The sequence below is a fragment of the Scomber japonicus genome, chromosome 23 (assembly GCF_027409825.1).
Source record: "Scomber japonicus isolate fScoJap1 chromosome 23, fScoJap1.pri, whole genome shotgun sequence".
Taxonomy (NCBI): Eukaryota; Metazoa; Chordata; class Actinopteri; order Scombriformes; family Scombridae; genus Scomber; species Scomber japonicus.
The window spans coordinates 23,201,252-23,222,101 of NC_070600.1; the positions used below are offsets into that span (position 1 = coordinate 23,201,252).

General features: G+C 38.1%; 1 protein-coding gene across 1 annotated transcript; it reads right to left on the reverse strand.

The window, feature by feature from the left end:
* Nucleotides 1-5,532: 5,532 nt before the first annotated feature.
* LOC128385172 (tetraspanin-8-like) lies at nt 5,533-19,327 on the reverse strand. Its single transcript, XM_053344031.1, has 8 exons — nt 19,271-19,327; nt 10,236-10,298; nt 9,856-9,975; nt 9,168-9,242; nt 8,975-9,070; nt 7,741-7,851; nt 6,990-7,073; nt 5,533-5,601 (listed from the first exon to the last, which is right to left on the reverse strand). Exons 1-8 carry the CDS (start codon nt 19,325-19,327, stop codon nt 5,533-5,535), a joined length of 675 nt encoding a protein of 224 aa, XP_053200006.1.
* Between the last annotated feature and the right edge of the window lie 1,523 nt (nt 19,328-20,850).

Sequence of the window (20,850 nt, forward strand, 5' to 3'; positions counted from 1 at the left end):
TATAAACTAGCTAACTGTATATAAAGTAGTATAAACTAGCTAACTGTATATATAGTAGTGTAAACTAGCTAACTGTATATAAAGTAGTATAAACTAGCTAACTGTATATAAAGTAGTATAAACTAGCTAACTGTATATAAAGTAGTATAAACTAGCTCCACCTCCAGCAGCTACAACAGTAACATGCTGCTCTAACACTGATGCTTCACTATTAATAATCTAATGATGTCATATATAATAATATATCACTACTTTTACTGTAATACTGCATACTACATCACTATAATACTGCAGTACTTTTACTGTAATACTGCATACTACATCACTATAATACTGCAGTACTTTTACTGTAATACTGCATACCACATCACTATAATACTGCAGTACTTTTACTGTAATACTGCATACTACATCACTATAATACTGCAGTACTTTTACTGTAATACTGCATACCACATCACTATAATACTGCAGTACTTTTACTGTAATACTGCATACTACATCACTATAATACTGCAGTACTTTTACTGTAATACTGCATACTACATCACTATAATACTGCAGTACTTTTACTGTAATACTGCATACTACATCACTCATATCACTTTTACAAGTAGGTTTTTTTATGTAGGACTTTTACTCATAATGGATCTTTTACTTAAGTTAAGTATCTGAGGCCGCTGGCTGCCTCCAACTGACTCCTTGTTAAGGGACTAATAGCAGCTCAGTACTACAGTTATGTACAGCCAAGTATCTACTCCAAATTCAGCAGAATGTAGTTTCCACCCACGGCCGTATTTGGAGGTGTGTCATAAAGATAAACAATTGGTGACACTATTTCTTCAGTTGGGGCCACAACAGGATGACGACGTAATTCATTTTCCATTATTTTTAATAGTGTTTTGATTGTTGGACGTTAAACATGGTCTAATCATCTAAATAATAATGGCTAACAAGTTCAGAGCATAAACTTAAAAGGTCATGACATGTCAATGTAATTTGTTTTTGCTGCCCCTAAGTTTAAGTTTATTTATTTGTATAGCACTTTGGTCTTTTTAAAGTGGTCACTGAGGTCGCCTCTTTAATGCACGTTTGATTATTTTTCATAGTGTAATTCCATGACATGCCAGCGAGGCCTGTTGGATAGATATAATAAGATAGATTAGAGTGGGGAGGAATTTAACACACAGCACTCTGTTGACATTAGGGCTAAAAATAACTGAAGGGGACGGACTGACTGTCTGTGTGTGTGTGTGTGTGTGTGTGTGTGTGTGTGTCAGACAGCCATAAACAGAGTTCCTGCTCTGTGCTGGTCTCTCAGCGGACCATCAGTAGTGTCTCTAAAACACATAACTATGTTTAGAATCAGCGACATCAGCCAACAATGATAATAATCGTACACAATGACCAACTGGAAACATCTCATCCGTCACTGTCCGTTCTACAGTATGCAGCAAACATGTATGTAGAATATAGTAATATGAAGACTTCTCATCATTTTAGCATTTTATCCTGTTTTTTGCCAGAATTACTGAATGAGTATTTTTTGGGAGAGGAACAGCAGTCAGTTGGGGCGTCAATGACACTTTAGAGTAGCCATGAAATGACCTTACATGGCTTCCACTACTACTTCCTGTTCAATCTTAAACAGTGACATCTAGTGGGCGTAAATTAAAATTTCAACCTGTCATCATTTTTTTTCTCCCAAATGGATAGTTCATTGGTTTCCATGTGTGAATGGTCCCTCCTGGCACTATGTCCCCAACATCCTGTTTCAACAGGAAACATAAAATCCAGGAAGTAAGAGTTGTATTTCAAGGTGTCTTTAAAGACTACTTCCTCGAGCTGTGGCCAGTCCTCAAGTCATTGTCGTCTCTGTGGCCCATTAATACGACTTATAGTAGCTTTGATGTCTGCTGCGTGGGCGTTGATTGACAGTTAGTTGGCTCCAGGACTCAAACCAAGTCCAATTTAAACTGGCTCCAATGCAAAGAAGGAAGGAAAGGAGGGAAGGAAAGGAGCGAGGAAGGAAGAAGGAATGAGGGAGGAAGAAAGGAGGGAGAAAAGAAAGAGAGAAGGAGGGAAGGAAGGAAAGGAGGAAGGAAAGAAAGAGAGAAGGAGGGAAGGAAGGAAAGGATGGAAGGAGTGAAGGAAGTAAGGAAAGGAGGGAGAAAAGAAGGAGGGAAGGAGAGAAAGAAGTAAGGAAAGGAGGGAGGAAAGAAAGAGAGAAGGAGGAAGGAAAGAAGGAAGGAAAGGAGGGAGGAAGGAAGGAGGGAGGAAGAAAGGAAAGAGAGAAGGAGGGAAGGATGGAGGGAGGGAGAGAAGGAGGGAAGGAGGGAGGAAAGAAAGAGAGAAGGAGGGAGGGAAGGAAAGGATGGAAGGAGTGAAGGATGTAAGGAAAGGAGGGAGAAAAGAAAGAGAGAAGGAGGGAAGGAAGGAAAGGAGGGAAGGAGAGAAAGAAGTAAGGAAAGGAGGGAGGAAAGAAAGAGAGAAGGAGGAAGGAAGGAAAGAGAGAAGGAGGGAAGGAAGGAAAGGAGGGAGGAAGGAGGAGGGAGGAAGGAAGAGGGAGGGAGGAAAGAAGAAAGGAGGGAGGAAAGAAAGAGGGAAGGAGGAAGGAAAGGAGGGAGGAAGGGAGGAGGAAGGAAGGAAGGAAAGAGAGAAGGAGGGAAGGAAGGAGGGAGGGAGAGAAGGAGGGAAGGAGGGAGAAAAGAAAGAGAGAAGGAGGGAAGGAAAGAAGGAAGGAAAGGAGGGACCTTATTTCTAGCATAAAATACGATCATTTACTCACCCGGACAACTTTGGTGTCATTTCGAGTCGTTCGGACAAATTTAGCTCCAGTGCTGCGCCGCGTATATCCGTATGATGCGAGTACACGTACTAACCTCCCATCGATCTGACATCATCGGAAATGACATCATCCAGATCAGAGGTCAGTAGGTCAACCTACAGACCCCGGATGTTGATGACATGCCACCACGGGCTCGGAGGGGAACAGCACTTGTAAAAAAAAAAAAAAAAAAAAAAAAAAGGTAATTGTCCTTTAAGCCCTCAGTGTGACAGGTTTTAATTCTTTTTTCAGGTACATTAGACATTTTATTGTTCTTACTAACCTCTGATCTGGATGATGTCCACTGACTGATCACCCTCCTTCCTTCCTTCCTCCTTTCCTTCCTCTTTTCCTTCCTTCCTCCCTCCCTCCTTTGACCCCATCTGTTTTGACTGTTCCTTCTTTCCTTCCCTCCTTCCTTCCTCCCTCCCTCCCTCATTCTCTGTTTCTTTCCCCTCCCCTACCTTCCTCCCTTCCTCTGTCCTTCTTTCCTTTCCTCCCTTCCATCATCCCTCCTTTCCTTCCTTCCTTCCTCACTCCTTTCTTTCCTTCTTCCTTCTTTCCCCTCCCCTACCTTCCTTCTTTCCTTTCCTCCCTCCCTTCCTCCCTCCTGTCCTTCCTTATTCCTTCTTTCCTTTCCTCCCTCCCTTCCTCCCTCCTGTCCTTCCTTCTTCCCTCCTTTCCTTCTTTCTTCATCCCTTCCTTCCTCCTTTCCTTCCCTTCCCTCCCTTCATTCCTTGACTCAAGGACAACAGGAGGGTTAAACGTAACAAATAACTACATAAGAAAGCTTCTGCAGAGGCCAAAGTGTGAACTTTAGTTACTCGAGTGTTTTTATTCGTGCAATATCAGAACAGTTTAGATTTATCTGGAGGAGGAGGAGGAGGAAGGCGGAAACCGAGTCCTGGCACTTATCAGACATTCAACATTTAACCATTTTACCTGCAACACAGACAGAGAGCCAGACAGCTGCAGGCAGAGCTTCCCTTCATCATTTATTGTATTTAGACAGCTGGAACAGTGATAAAACCTTTTTAAACAGCAGGCTGCAGTTGCTCACACAGGAACACATCAGGCTCAGTATGTCAAGATAGCGAACAAACAATGTCCTCTTATATATTTCATTATGACATGCAGATTAACGACCTTCAAAGTGTGGTCCAGGGACCCTCAGAGGTCCTGGTTGGGGTAGACGGGCCCCACAGAAATAGTTTTATGCCTGTAAATAAATTTCAAATATAGTTTTTTTTATAATGTGGAAGTCTGTTTCTGTGAGCATATTAATAATGATGAAAATAAAAATTCTCAAGCATCCCAACATTTTGACTTAGCACCTTCACATTTTAATACATATATGTATATATTTGTATTAATTAAATATAACATTAATGCCATAATAATTATGAGATGCCAAGAAGAATTTCTATTTTAATTGTTTTTAATTTTATTGGAAAGTTACAAGCAAATGTTGGAGAAACACTTATATAGTATGACACTTAATATCCCAAAATGATTTAAATAAAAACATACTGGGGTACATCAACCAACACCAGTAAAAAAAAAATACCTGAAATTCAATATTCATTCATAAAAAGAAGAAAAAGAAAAAGATGAAGTTGTGTTGCATAAGATTAAACCTGAACTCAAACTCATAATAAATCAATTAATGAGTAATAAACTGTGATCTGATATATTAAACCTGTGTAGCAGTTTTCCATTGAAGGTTTATTGATTTATAATATTATTGTTCTATATCTTTATTTCTGAGAGGTTTATGGAGCAGCAAGTTAAAAGATGAGGAAATTATACATCTTACAGACACACAGCTACCTGAGAAGATGAGCATTTTGAAATATTTTCCAGGCATTGAGAGACAGTTAAAGCAATAAATGGGTTAGATATTTAAAATTATGGAAGCCCATTCCCGCCAAAATTAAAGAAACGAAAAAAATACCTCGGAAGTATGGCTTAGGGGGAAATATGTAATTATACTGAGGTATATATATTAATCATTCACATGAAATAGATAAGTTTACAATGAGATACTCACTTATACACATTTCTAACCCTTTTTTTGGGCAGTAATGGGCTTCCATATATAATAGAAACCACACAATATGAAGAGAAAAACAGTGCTATTGTTCAGTCTGAGAATCTTTTGAATACATTTTTGTTCCTTCAGGCCTCAGCGTGAACAAAAAACACCAACGAGTGCAAAGTAAATCACAGGTTATGCATAATGTTAAAGGGACACTCGGATATTCTGATTAATTTGTGCATTTTTAATTCAGTAGAAGATCAATATAAGTTTCATTTCTGTGCGTGTAGTACAGAGATGAATAAAAGCTCTCAGTTTCATTGATAATAATCAGATCATTTAAAAATATATTAACTTTACTCTCCTATTCATCTTTTACAGGCTCATTTATTAATAAAACTCAACTATATGCATTTCTCATTTTGCCACTTTTGGGACTCCATACATGCCAGACTGTTTCTTTATGGGGGTCAATTTTGGTTAAAAATAGAAATTAATAAAAACCGTTGTGTTGATAAAGCCAATTAGCCAAAATATCAGTGTGTTCCTTCACCACAGAAGCACAGGTTAGCTTAGAGCAGCACTCAGGTTAGATATGGTGGGGTCATTTGGGCACTGCTGATTAGCCACAGCCAGACAGTGAGCAGGCTTGGCTGTGTGTGGATGTTCAGGCGGTGGAGGCATCCTTCCTGCCGATCTGACAGTACAGGACCATGGAGAAGACCATACCCGCAATCTGGAGAGAAAGAGAGACGACACATCAAATAACGAAAGACTGAAAAAGTACAGGTCAAAAATGGTCATGAAATTTGTCTTGAGCTGAAAGTTTTAGTTTTAGTCTGCTTTTGTTTAATGGCTGTACTGTATGAGTGTTTGTCATAGTGGTCAAGTGGTTCCCAACTTCCCAAATAAAAAAAAAGGGATCAAGAGAGAATGAACAGGAACCTCTTCAGGCTTCAAAAAACTACATTAATAATAAAAATCACTTTTGGTTGAATGGTTGCAACCAGTGATGAGGTGCCATACGTTGATTTTGCCTCCTTTAAAAAGATATCACAATAGAAAAAGTTTGGGAACCTCTACTTAAAGTGACTGAAAATATGTTTAGTTTTTTGGTAAAAGTCAATAAATGTAAGCCTGTGGTTATAAAAACTGAATTATAGAAGTTAACCACAACTCCTTAAGTGCATTTCAGGTTAAAAACATCCAATCACAGACTTTAGTATTCTGTTCATTGTGCTGCTCAAGATGCAGAAACTTTCACACAAACTTCTAAATATTGAAATCTGAAGTGATTAAGCATGAGTTTGGGTGATTATTGCACCATTGTTTTGTTTCCATAGCAACTGATTGAGCCACATTGGTATTGACACTAGTATTTTTTAAAAAAGGACCAGTGTGTTTGTAGTGCCATCTAGTGGTGAGGTTGCAGATTGCAGCCAACTGAATACCCTCCCCCTCAATTTCTGACAAAGTTTAAACACTGAAAACTGGTGGTTATAAGAGATACTGATGTTTTTAAAAAAACTTTTAAAGCTTTTTCTGCTAGAATTAGCCGATTAATACATTTAGAGAAAATTAATCTGCAACTATTTTGTTGATCAAAAGAATCATGTTAGTCGTTTTTAAAGCAAAAAACCAAACATTTGCTCCTCCAGTGTCAGGATTTAACATTTTCCTACATCATAAATGCCAATAAAATGAATCTATTTGGGCTTTTGACTTTTGTCAGTTGGACAAAACAAAAATATTTGAAGATGGCTGTGAGTGTGTGTTTTATGGTTTGTTTTAAGTTATTGTTTTATTTTAATTATTTATTTTAATTTTTTTAGTATTTATTTCCTGTTAATTGTTTTATCTATTTATGTACAGCACTTTGTTTCAGCTGTGGTTGTTTTAAAGTGCTTTATAAATAAAGTTGAGTTGAGAAACTGTAACGGATGCTTTTCACCATTATCTGACATTTTATAGGCAAAAAAAAATTCATCTGATAATCAAAGAAAACAAATCAACAGATCAATATGTAATGAAAATAACTGGTAGTTGGAAAATATATACTGTACTGTATGTAAAGACATTTTTAGTATAATGTAAAATAAAGTGTGTGTGTGTGTGTGTGCTGACCAGCAGGATGGCGATGGCAAATGCAATTCCCAACACCACCTCTAGGTGTTGCTCCAACAGACGGATGACTTGGACGGCACAGGGCTGCAAGATAAGACCATGACATCATTATAAGACCATGACATCATTATAAGACCGTGACATCATTATAATACCATGACATCATTATAAGACCGTGACATCATTATACCAAACATCACATGTTTCATCTCTCTGCAGGTTGATTTTATTAACCGTCGTGTCGTCCTCCCGGGTCAAATTGACCCCGTCTGTTTTGACTGTTCATTCTTTCCCCTCTTCCTTCCTCCCTCCTACCTACCTTCCCTCCCTCCCTCCTCACCTACCCTCCCACCTTCCTTCCCCCTCCCTTCCTTCTTCCCTCCTTCTCCTGCCCCCTCCCTTCCTCCTTCCCCCTCCCTTCCTTCTTCCCTCCTTCTCCTGCCCCCTCCCTTCCTTCTTCCCCCTCCCTTCCTTCTTCCCTCCTTCTCCTTGCCCCTCCCTTCCTTCTTCCCTCCTTCTCCTTGCCCCTCCCTTCCTTCTTCCCTCCTTCTCCTTGCCCCTCCCTTCCTTCTTCCCTCCTTCTCCTTGCCCCTCCCTTCCTTCTCCCTTCTCCTTGCCCCTCCCTTCCTTCTTCCCTCCTTCTCCTTGCCCCCTTCTCCTTGCCCCTCCCTTCCTTCTCGCCCCTCCTTCTCCTTCCCCCTCCCTTCTGAATCAAAACTTAGAGAATGCAGGTGGGGGTTTCTGTCCTCACCGTGGAGTAGGTGCCAGAGGACGAGCAATCTGTAACGGTGGCGTTGCACTTGCAGGAGTCAGGAACCTTTTCCCAGTCTGATGCTCCCTTGGTAAGTCCACAGCACTTCAGCTGGAAGGACGATACAACACATAAGACTCTTATATTAGCTGTTCAGGTCTAAAAAAAAAATGTGATCTTACATGGGGACATTACACCATTCTGTGAAATATAACATTATTTATTGAAGCATTTGTTTTAATTCTGCTCTACCTCACTCTGAATGGGCATGAGGTGGAGAATACATATAGAAAGGCACAGTGGGCATTAAAAAAACTTCAGTCTACATCTTCTTGTTCTTATTTTAAAAGGATTTCTTGACATTTGTGTGTATTATAGTTAGATTGCATTTATATTTTTCTTTGTTTTGCAGATGGAAAAAAAACTCGAAGTTAGTTCCAATTTATCCATCATCAGTCATGTTAAGTAAAGTCTAGGTTAAAAAAAGTCTTATCTAGTTAAATGTCTAATCTGTATCCTGTAATCCTGGGTTAGTGTATTATGTTTTAATTGCCATAAGATAAATAAACTTACCATGGCTGTTTTTGAGGTACTTCTCTCTGATTGGTTTGTTCACAACTTATAAAAACAGCTGCACTTTAAACATTTTACATATATCTATCATATATCTGTTTAGCATCTGTTTTATTTCAGTGTCTGTGAGGGAAACATGGCGGTGGCCTGATGCATTTGCACCCTCTAGTGGGATTCTATGGTGACTACAGTCAGACATGTGATTTCCCCCAAAGTCGCAAATTACAGTTGTATTTATGTTCCTCTACAGATTAAATAAAACAGCATCCAACATGTTGATTAACAAGCCTTAGGAGGTGCTGGTAAGTGTAGTATTGAGGCCGCTTCCAGTCTTAATTCTAATTCATGTCCTTAGATTATACATTACATAATGAAATGAATCACTTGGGTTCGACATTTTGATTATTAAACTCAAAGAAATCAATTTAGTCAACGTAACATCCTCTGAAGTGATGGAAACTCTGCACATTAATGGACACAGGTATCAATAAATACACATGTAAATGCACCAATGTCCCTTTTAAATAAACAAATGTGGACCCATTTGGGAAAAGGTCGATTTGTGGTCACTGGTTAAAGTTAGGGTTAGTGTCCAGAAAATGAATTCAAGTCTACGTAATGTCATCGTGTGTGTGTGTGTGTGTGTGTGTGTGTGTTTTACCTCCTCCTGAAGTCGCTCCAGGTCTTTCACCACATTTTCTGGTTGCTTGGACAGTGGGTTTAATTTTTCCAGTCGCTCCTTCACCCAGTCCTTCACCTGTGTGACAAAAAGCAACATACGGCTTAGTTGTCTCAAAAAAAAAAACTGATGAGACTCCAGGTGACACACGGACACTCATCACTTCCTGTTTTACCTTCTTCTCTCCCACGGCTCCCAGGATGCCCGCTGCCAGCAGGAGGACGAAGATGACGAGGAGGCTGATGAAGAACTGAGGGACAACAGAGGGAAGCGTTTGAACATTGTTATAGCTCCTTTATCTTTGACTAAACAACTTCTAAATATATGATTACATTATCTATAAGCATGAAAACACACATTGGGATGTTTTAGCAGACACACTCCTCCAAAAAAGGATTTCATAGCTCACTGATGATGTTTGGAGACTCTCAGCTTACATTTAGAAAAAACAACTTGCTCTTTCTGCAGAAACCTGAGAAAACCTTAAGTTGCTAAGATAAGATTTATCAATTAGTAGACTAACATGCAATAAATCAGCAGCTACTTGTTTAATGGATCTTTTAAGCAAAACAACGAAAGCATACATTTGCAGGTTACAGCTTCTCAGATGTGAGGTACTGAAGCTTTTCATTGTCATAGATAATACTAAACAGAATATCATAAGCTCTAATAAATGAAATGTATTTATCATTATGTTCTGATATTTTATAGCCAAATTTATTAATTGATAATGAAAATAATTGTTGTTAGTTCCCATATAAAACTTTCTATGATTTAAATTCAGTATGAAATGGAAAGGCAGTAATTTAAGACAAAAAATATGAAATCAAATAACAAATAACAGATAATCTGACGATGCTCACCAGCAGCAGCATGCAGCGGTTCTCTCTGATGGCACCGCAGCAGCCGAAGAAGCCGAGCAGCATGATGATCACTCCGATGGCGATCATCAAGTCGATGCCAGGGAGAGATTCCTTAGTGATCTGAAGGAGAGAGATAGTAAATCTATGTTTTACAATACTGACAACTGTATTAATAATGTAACTGGATTGTGTGAAACATAAGAGTAGACAGAGTTCATTTCTTAAAAACAGATTTCATCTATTTAAAAATGTCTTTTCTAGAGGTGTAGGTGGCTGAAAACCTCCAATCAGTGTAATTTTTAAAAAAGTAACAAAAGCACAGTTTTCAGATTTAGCTGCAAGCAAAACATGCATTCATGCAAATACAGTGTAACTCTTACCACGTTGCCATCCTTGCTGACTCTCAGGTAGATGGACACACCAAGGATGATGCAGCCACTGAGCTGCAGAGACAGACAGAGAGACGACATTTAAATGACAAAACATGCATGAATGAGTTTATTGGTGGAGACTTGGTGACACCTGGTGGAGAAAAAGTGCAGCAGCAGCTCAGATTTTCTAGTGTGTGAAACTGTCAGCTGCACAGAAGGGAGTTGACAGTTCCTATAGAACTGTTTCTGATGCATATGAGGCAATTCCTAAAACTCCTGGTACATAGATTCAAAACAATTTATTATACCTATAATGGATTGTCCACATGCTGCAACAGTTAGTAAGTAATTGTCAACTATATTCATAATCAGTTTTTCCAGGTAAAAAAGGGCAAAGATTTCATCATTTCAGGTTCCTGATGTAGTATGCAGTATTACAGTAAAAGTACTGCAGTATTATAGTGATGTAGTATGCAGTATTACAGTAAAAGTACTGCAGTATTACAGTAAAAGTACTGCAGTATTATAGTGATGTAGTATGCAGTATTACAGTAAAAGTACTGCAGTATTCCAGTAAAAGTACTGCAGTATTATAGTGATGTAGTATGCAGTATTCCAGTAAAAGTAGTGATATTATTATATATGACATCATTAGATTATTAATAGTGAAGCATCAGTGTTAGAGCAGCATGTTACTGTTGTAGCTGCTGGAGGTGGAGCATCTATCTATCTATCTATCTATCTATCTATCGTTTAGTCCAGTGGTTCCCAACCTAGGGGTGGGGCCCCTCCAAAGGGTCAGCAGATAAATGTGAGGTGCTGAGATGATTAATAAATAAATGTAGTGGAGTAGAAAGTACAATATTTCCTTCTGCAAAGTAGAAAGTAGCATCACATGGAAACACTCAAGTAAAGTACCTCAAAATTGTAATGAACCAAACTGAGAACCCAGCTGATCCTGATCAGGACTGTCTGGTGGTTTACAGGAGACTGCTGAGTGACATGCATTATTCAACTCTCCAACAATTAGCCAACACAAACACACTACTGTCCGTAATCATCTGCCATCAATATTTCATCCTCAGATGTCGAAACAGGAGAGAAAAGACAGAGACCGGAAAACAGAGACCAGACCACAGCGTTTCCATGGAGACAAAACACACGGCTGCTAATTACAAAGCTAATGTTGATTAAATGGATGCACATGAAGACTAATACAGAGATACACTCCTCTTGCCTCAGCTCAGAGTTTTGCATTTATTTATAAGGATTTAAAAAATATGCTTTGTCATTACATGGACAAATATGCTTTTCAAATGTTTCGTTTTTGCCGTTTTCTTTATGAGCGTCCATGGGTTCAAGAACAGGTTTTTAAATGATTTACACAAAAAAAGAAAATGTGTAACAATATTAACTTGTCAATACATCAATTTTAACTAGTAAATATGTTGCATTTTATATATGATAAAAGGTAAGTAGTCAATGTATGTATAGAAAATTGTTAGGAATTACTTTCATATAAATTTAAATATTTCTCACATCATGTTGTGTTGCAGATGTGCACAAAATGTTTTATACTCTTAAAAAAAAACTGAATAAAATGGACATAACCTCTGCTCTCATTGGGGAGAGAGAGACACACACACACACACACACACTACCACACCCTGAGGCTATTTATACTCATTCAGGCTGAGTAATGGGTTGAAACCAGTGCAGCCACAGTCTTAGGACGTTGTTCACTAATCAGCCTCTGAGCATGTTTACCTGCTCCATCTATAATCCTCACACAGTGTTCTGTATTTTCATTTAGCTACAATTAGGAACTTATATAAAAGAACATTTTAGAGACATTCATTAATTCATTGAATAATCATCTAATCATTTCAGCTCGAGTATCACCAGGAAAATGTGTTTTACAATAACAGCAACTAAAGTATGCTGGACTTTTATGGCTCTGTTCAAGTCCTGAAAGAAAGACTGTGGTTCAACAGAGCAGACAAAGTCAACACAAAAAGGTGATCACTATATAAATGTCATTCCTAGGAACCATTGAGTGTTTTTATTTGAGAGACAGCTGCTGACATTCAGGTCGGTCAAACGACAAACACAAAAAGGCCTACTGGTGGTAACATCGCCTGAGGAAAAACAAAACCCTCATATTTCACACTTGGTTGGTTTGTGGTTGAGACATTGGCCCTCATACAGAGTTTAAAGATAACAGAAAAAATGCTGCGACCGCAGGAGAGGGACCTGTTTAGCAATGGATTAAAAAAAGTGTCCTGTTTTAAACTGGAAACAGGAAACTAGTCTATTACTGGACGTGGGAGGAGATGATTTCCTGCTTTGCTACAATTATCTGCTAATGACTTGTACAATATGTTTTTAAACTTTTCACTCAGTTAAAATATATTTTTTCAGAGTGTATTAATATATTTTTAATCAAGCCTTTTTGTGGTACTTGGATTTTCTCTTACCTTCTGTTTTTACCAAGGCCAATAAACCTGTTTCTGATTCTTTATCAGTGGGGACACACACACACACACACACACACACACACACACACAGACTCTGTTTTGTCCTTTGCTATTCAGAGGAGTTACAGATTATAGGCGTGTCACTCTGGACCAACAAAAGCGCAACACAAACATTGAGAGCTCAGTTCAGAGTTTTTGGACCTTTGTTATCACACAAACATCTGGTAGGTTTAATCTGCAAAACCTGCAGAGCAACATAGCAATCAGAGCGCAGTGGTGGGAAAACCAAACACACCCTTTGTGCTCAAAGCATCTCTATACATTGAATCATGCTCAGAGCAAACAGGACGACAATTTATCAGGATTAGAGTTACTTGGGAGTAAAACTAAATCTGGATTAGTGTTTAACCAGGATCACATCTCAAATTAACCAGGATTAAGGTTAATCAAAATTGAAACTAGTCAGTATCACAGTTCAACAGTAATAAATGCATTTTGGATTACAGTTTAGTTTAGGAATACAGTAAATCAAGATTAATGTTAATTAACTGTTGATTTGGTTTGCAATTGATAATCAGATTTAGAGTAGATCAGGATTACATCTGCTCAGATTCACATTTAATGGAAATCAAAATAATCCGGATTATGGCAAATCAGGATTACAGGTAGAGATTACACATAACCAGGATCACAATTAAGTGAGATTAAAACTAGTCAGGATTACAGTTAAGAATCACAGTTGATCATGAGTACTTCTGAGCAGCATTACAAATTGATCAGGATTAGGTTGTAGTTAGTATTACGTCTGATCAGGATTAAAGTTAATCCGGATCACAGTTTAAGATTCCACGTGATTAGACTTAAAACTAGTGTTCAGTTTTACAATCGATCAAGATTAAAGTTAACAGGTGATGCATCTGATTAGGATTACCTCTCAACAGCATCATGGCTCATCAGGATTACAGTTAATCAGGATCATTACAGCAGACTACAATAACGAAATCTAGATCTACATAAATCTGGATTACAGTTGATCAGAATTACACTTCAGAAAATATGTTTGTAGTGTTTCACCTCCTTGGAAACAATAAAGACCACAGTAACAAAAACTATTGCATAAATCAAGCGTCTAAATCCGTTAAACTGGATCTGGGGTGATTCATTCCTCAGCAGTGACTCACATCCAGTCAGTTGAAACTGAGATACAATCTGCTTGGTTCACTTAAAACCCGCAGAGCAAGTAAACAGATGAGATGGTGTCATTACGCAGTCGCCACAAACAAACACACAATTACAAAGGAGATGAAAGTAATAACCAGTTAGGTGCGTGTGTGACTCCGTAGGCATTAACCTCAGTGGTATGTCGTACAACCTACATATGTTAGCTAGGTTGTAATGATCAAACTGGAAAAACATGACAGCTGTCAGTTTTCTGGTCTTGAGGAGGAAGAGCACACAGACCTGTTTGATTCATTCACTTATTCATTTAAAAATCAGCATTGTGTTGAATCAAAGCCCAGTGTTTCGACTTATGCCTTCAACAGGGGGCAAACAGGGATAATGGGTTAAAACGCCTTTTTAAAAATACATCAATCATCAAAAAGCCATCCTGCAGAATAATCACATCATTTGGCAAAATAAAAAAATAATTAAACTTGACTTCTCAAGAAACACCTCAAGTCTATCCAAACTGCAATAAGTTCAGGTAGCTGCCGATCCAACTAGCTACTACCTGGAAATGTTGTCTCTTACACTATCCACTAATACCAGTTTATGAATCAATTAGAGGTGATCCAGGCCATGCAGCTGATAAATCTCACATGCATAGTTAATGATCAGGGACAACAGTTTGAAGATGCAGTAAGTTACATAATCATGGAAAGGTGACCCGTCTGGTTTGTTACTCTGCTGACTCTATAGGTGGATTTATGTTATAGGGTGCTGTCAAATATATAGTTTGCTCAAGTCTGAACAAGTTGGTGAACTTGTTGGTTTGGTTCATTTCCACATCGCTCCTGTCTACAGCCTTTTAGATCAAACTTGCAGCCTTGTAGTCAGTCAGACTGGATAAAGTTCACAGTTCACACCACAAACAAACTGGTCTATAGTGTGATTGCGACTGGACCAAGACCACTTCCTCTAAAGGGTCTCTGTAGTTCTTCTGATACAAGCATCACCCCAAATTAATTGTACTAACCAGCATGTCATTCAACTCAACTACATCGGTGTGACCATGACCATAGTCCAAACCCATTGGGTAATTAGGTGGCACTATTTTCTCCTACAACAAAGTCAAAGTTTTTGAACATTTAAGTCATTTCTGACAGAAACAACCACATAGACCATGTCAGTCCTGGACTGCTACTAAGACTACGGTGTCTGCCTATGGTTTGCTGCAGAGATATACATGCTTTCTTTCCGTTTGGATCATCTATTTCCTCAGTATCTATTATTCATTGAAGATATGAGCACTCTGCTAACATCCGTTAATGTAAAGGGACAGTGGTGCAGATTATTGGTTATTTATCTTCTCCTGCAGGATGTAAACCAACACTGTTTGGCAAGGTGTCCACATGTTTGCAGGAGTTTGTCTTTAAAGTGTTGTGCCACAGAAACCACAGGGCCTTAAAAGATGTCAAGGATGGAGCTTTATAGAGAGTTTCAGCTCAATGTTTATAACTGTCCGGCTGCAACTTCTGTTGTGATAGCTGTAAAAATTGACTACACTACCTGCCAAACAGCAAATGGACACAGTTAGTTGAACATAGAACATTTAGCAAATAAAGACACATATTTCCCCTCACATGTTAGTGCAAAAATAGATCTAGATCTAAAATAGAGTGAATATTGGACTTACATTCAGCAGGTGGACAGAAACTCCAAATGAATGATAATGTTGCTCTGTAATTGCTAGATGTAGAAATAAGCAACTGTTTGTCAGATTTTAAGCTATGTTGAAATTGTTAGCAATGTCACTGTCGCAGATTGTTCCTACTGAATTTGCATATTCAAATATATAGTATATAAAAGGGAAATGGATTTTAAGCATTACAAGTCAGAGTCATTCTTTGTAATGCAAGAAACCACCTAAAATCACTTTCCACAGCATCCATCCTTTAGGTTTACGATCATATACTTCAGCAGATGGGGAGCATCACTTAGCAATTAAGTTGCTGCAGAGCCACAAGTTAAAAACTACAGTAAACAAGCCTACCCCACCCTCACCATCATCATCATCAACATTAAGTAAACACGTCATGTCCATCATGCCCACTGAGTGGTTAAAATTGAGTTAACATCGATCTAACAGCATTTCCGGAAACATGAGACAAACTGAAATGATCTCAGCAGGCAGCAGGGCTGACTTTATTTTAAAAACAGGCCACAGAGCTAAAGTTGGTCTGTTGATTTTTTTGAATTATTTCTGGCACACTGCTGACAGAAAAACAAAAAAGGCATGTGATGCTGGATATTTGGTGAATGTTTAGAAGAGTTTGGGTTTACCGCTCACTTGATTTGTTATCTCGGTAAAGAATTTCCTAATGAGTTTAAGGTCTCACTAGTTTCAAGTTTTCCTCAATACAGCATGATGTTCATTTTGTAAATTATGGCCCCATTTAGAGTAAGATAGATGTTAAAGCAGCTTATGCTTTATTATATTGTGATTGACAAGTTGTGACCATAGCAACAAGGCTGTTTAGGTAATATCACCATGGCGTAACCCCAGATTTACAGAGTATAGGTGTAGCCGTCACTTTCAGTTTATGAAAGTTAATTTTGGTCACCTAAAAAAAAAAAAGTATTGTTCAGTGTATGGTTGCACTAAAAGATGCTCAGAGTCAGACGTTCTTCCAATAAGTACACTTTGTATTAATGGTTTTAAGCCTATTCTTTCCTCGGGCATTTGCATGATAACAGTTAGCCATAGACTGCAGATACACTGTGCTAACTAAGCTAGCTGCTAGCAGAATATGGTCTGCTCTAAAAATCCAAGATGGCGACAGTCAAAGCTTTGAAACAGTGATGGTCATAACTGCAGGAATTTTGTGCAAAACTATAAATTTGGATGCATTTTGATTATGATTTACTTTGAGTTTTCCTTATATTTACACCATTCTCTATATTTATTTATTTTTTTCTATTTACCGAATATGCACATGTAACAGGGTTGTTTTGGACACAATTGATGTTCTGTTGCCATCAATGCTTGAACTTTTTGCTTTTGGGTGTTTTAACTGCATTCTTTTCTAATGCAGGACAATGCTTTTTAGCAGACAGAATACACACACACTGTCTCCAGTGTACCCTTATCTTTGTGAGAGCTTTTAAAGTTTACATGTTAAACAGCAATAAAAAATCATGAAGGCCTTGAAACTTTGGCTGCCGTTAGAAGGGGTCAGGATGCCAGGGTGGGAACCAGACGTTTAAAGTGATACTATAATTTTGTCTTTGGAGGAGAAACAATATTGATACTGCCTTTGGTTGAGTTTGGGTGCAGAACTCTAAAACATATTCATTGAATGTTCCTACATTTCTCATGATGCTCTCAGGTCATTTGCTGATGTAATAATCAGGAGCGTTATCTGACTGAGAGTGAGCCAAACAGGACCAGTAGTACTGTTTGCTTCCAAGTAGGAAGCAGCATCTCCTGTGGAGAGATACAGTATTTACTTCTTTGACTCCAGCTGCTTAAGTAATGTCACTTACTCAATATGTAGCCAAAGATGTTTTCTCTGTTGTATTAGTAAGGGAAAGGATGTACCATTTCAATATTCTCATTACTACACAAATTTTACATTCAGACCCATTAGATGAGATGACAGATATTGAGTTCTGCATGTTCAGTGCAGAAAGAAGTCCAGGAAGTGTCTCAACAGAAACTAAGTGGTGCAGCCATGTCTATACGCTGAAGTGAGTCATCGTGTTCTGAATATACTATCAGAGTCAGCAGAGTGAAACCTGTCTACATCACAACTGCCTCACTGATCTCAACTCATACAATTTGAATCATGCAAATGGTGATGATGCACACGATGTAAAAATATTCCACTACAAGTCCTGCATGAAAATATCTACAACAGTAAAAGTACGTAAGTATTATGAGTGTTTTCAGTTTTTGGACTTTTTCTCTAATCTTTGCTGAAATATTGGATAATTTGAACATTTATTGAAATGAAAGCATGTGAGAAGTTTAGAGGAAAAAAAAACACTATTTGGTGGAGCTGTTAACTCAGACATCTGAAATGTGAGCCGACTACACACTGCTTTTTGGTTTCATCTTAAACAATAAGTTGTATTTTAAAAGCTTGTTATATTATCCATTGTGTCAAATCTGCATCTGAAAAGTAACTAAAGCTGTTAAATAAATGTAGTGGAGTAGAAATATTTCCCTCTGAAACTTAGAAAGTAGCATCACATGGAAATACTTTAGTAAAGTACAAATATCTTAAACTGTACTGCAGTTAAGTACAAGTACCTCAAATAGTTTGTTGAGCATGAGCTGAATCCAAAATGACCACACAGAGCTATTGATTGACCGAGTTGGAACATTTGGTTAATGGGGAATGTCCTCGCAGAGACCATGAGGAAATACAGCAACATGAAGCTAACTCAAACTAAAGCAAAGACTGACTACATTAGGAAATACTCCATGTGAAATGTTTGCTGATAGTGTACAACAATGAATGAATTTACTGCAATCAGAAATCTAAAGATGGGCAGGAGAGTGACATAAGGCAGAAAAAGGACGAGATGGAGCGGCGAGCCACACCCTGAAACTGAGACATAAGTGTTTGAGGAGGGAGAGGCAGAGAGGAGAATAAAGAGCCAACACAACCTGTTCTACACTTCTGACATGACAGCAGGAAATAAACAAAAAACTATGAAAAAACAACTTTAAATTACCAATGACACTAATCTGTCACTTGAGTGTAGTCAAATTTCTCAATCACAAATCTTGTTCATTTATCATCAGTCATTAATAAAAAGGGAGATAACCCCTTAATGAAGCTTTCAAAGAGCAGGGAGAGTATTGTTCAGGGTTTATAGTATTTGTTTTTAGAGGGAAATGTTCACAATCACACTATGTATTAACTAGAACAGAAGACTATAATAATCATGATTTAAACTAATTTAACTAAATATGAAGAATGAAGCAACATTTCTGAACAGTGATTTTTCAAATATAAGAGTCACATTTTGCCCAGAGCATGTTCTACAATACAGTATGTAAAAAAAAGAAAAGAAAAAAGCCTTAAATATTTCCATTTTGTGCGTTCTGAGGTCACTGTAGGAAAAGTTTCAGGCTAAAAGAACAGCCACTCAGATGTACCCAATTGGTCAAATGTAAGTGTTAAAAAGCTACATCTCAGCTTCCAAGACAGATGAAGAGTGAAATAAATGAATCCTGCATCAAGCTGTGGCAAAATTAAAAACATAACATAACCTCACAGGAAACATTCCCAAAAACGTCACCATAAGAAAATTCTGTACGACTTTAATACTTGTGTTAAGTTTAATTAATAGAAATATATTATATGATTTGATTTTTGTATTTTTCAGACTCACCCAGAAAAGAAGGTTGAAGAAGAAGAGAAGGTATTTGACGCACTTATTCACAGCCATGGTTCTCTTTTTCCTTTATTCGTTCCTCCTCTGCTGCTTCTTGCACTCGACTCGCTGTCCTCTGCTGACGCAGACCTCCTGCAGAATGAAGGTAAGCTGAGACAGACTCCCTCAGGCTAGTCAACAGACCAGTCTGCTCCACCTGTTTCTACTCGGAGGGTGTGCCCTGCACCCTACACTTCTTCCCTACTTCCTGTTTCCCTATCACTCATTTTCCCTTCCCCTCCTCCCTCTTTGTCGTCCCTTACATCCTTACTTCCCTCCAGAGGCAAAATCAACCAAAAAAGGTGGAAACATTTTAGCTCTAGAATCTCAACTGGATGACACTTCATATTTGATATAAAGTGGTGATCAAAATGACTTGCAGATATGAAAGTTGCCTCTTTTATCCTTAAACTCTTACTTTCCATGGAGGTTTGTTCATAAAAGTTCAGATTAAGCAATTTAACCCTTTACTGCACAAATTTATCATGAATCAGCCTAATTAATGTCACCTGTTCTCACATTTATGAGGTTTTACTGTTTTTGTATTCATTCATACCATACAAACACAGGCTACATCCACACTAACACTTCTTAATTTTCAAAACAAGTAACTTTGTCTATGTTTACACCTAGCACCTACACTATTTTGTTGTTTTTGTACCCCTAAAACAGAGACCATACTATACCAATTGGTAATGGTAAGTAAAGAAGAATCACTCAGCTGTGGCGGTAGCAGTGTCAAATCATTGAAAACTCAGCTGACACCAAAATAGTTTGACTTTATTGGAATTAATTTGTAAATTACTCAAATCTTATAAACTGAAAGATGAAGCTTAGAATGATTGTTTGATTTTTGGAAGTTAAATTATTATGGTAGAAATTTAAACCCATTGCTGCAAACATCTTGGTTTGGTGTGAACATGAACAGCACTGTGACACTCACACTCCGATGGCAGCAAGCCTTGATGCAGTACACTTCGTCATGTGAACACGTGGAAATGGGCATCAAACCACTATTTTGCGATTAGTAGACTAGCATCTCCATGACACCATGATCAGACTATACATTTACTTTCTCTTCCACTTGTAACAGAATATGAATGCATGTCATTTCATGCATTCAAGATTAAGTATTAAAAAGGTACAGCATCGACACAATGATGATCATAACAAGCACAGACTGAGGTATGACTCTCTATTACCATCTAGCGACAGCTGCAGAGAACTACAACATCAGCAGCAAATATAGCTCCTCCCCTCCACCGTTCCCTCCTTTTTTATGAATTTATGATCCGACACGCAACATTTCCGTCTTACTTTCTGTTTGCGGTTAAGAGAAACAATATGGGCACACAGGTTTCTAGCCGACATCTCACTTGACACTGGTAAGTCTCCACATCTCCTCTTGTTACAGTCACTGACGCAATCAGCAGCTATGCTCACTAACTTGAGGCAGACCTTATTTGACATTGTGTGTCCAGCTGGTAATGATCAAACCAACGTCAGCGGTACTGTTTGCTCTCCATTTTCATGCGAGT

What these genes read in the sequence shown, in the direction of transcription:
- LOC128385172 (XM_053344031.1), bottom strand. Translation starts at nt 19,327, where the DNA reads ATGGCTGTGAATAAGTGCGTCAAATACCTTCTCTTCTTCTTCAACCTT. An exon ending in TCAGCAAGGATGGCAACGTG is followed by an intron (nt 9,976 to 10,235) that starts GTAAGAGTTACA and finishes TCTCTCCTTCAG; the next exon opens with ATCACTAAGGAATCTCTCCC. An exon ending in CCTCTGGCACCTACTCCACG is followed by an intron (nt 7,074 to 7,740) that starts GTGAGGACAGAA and finishes CTTATCTTGCAG; the next exon opens with CCCTGTGCCGTCCAAGTCAT.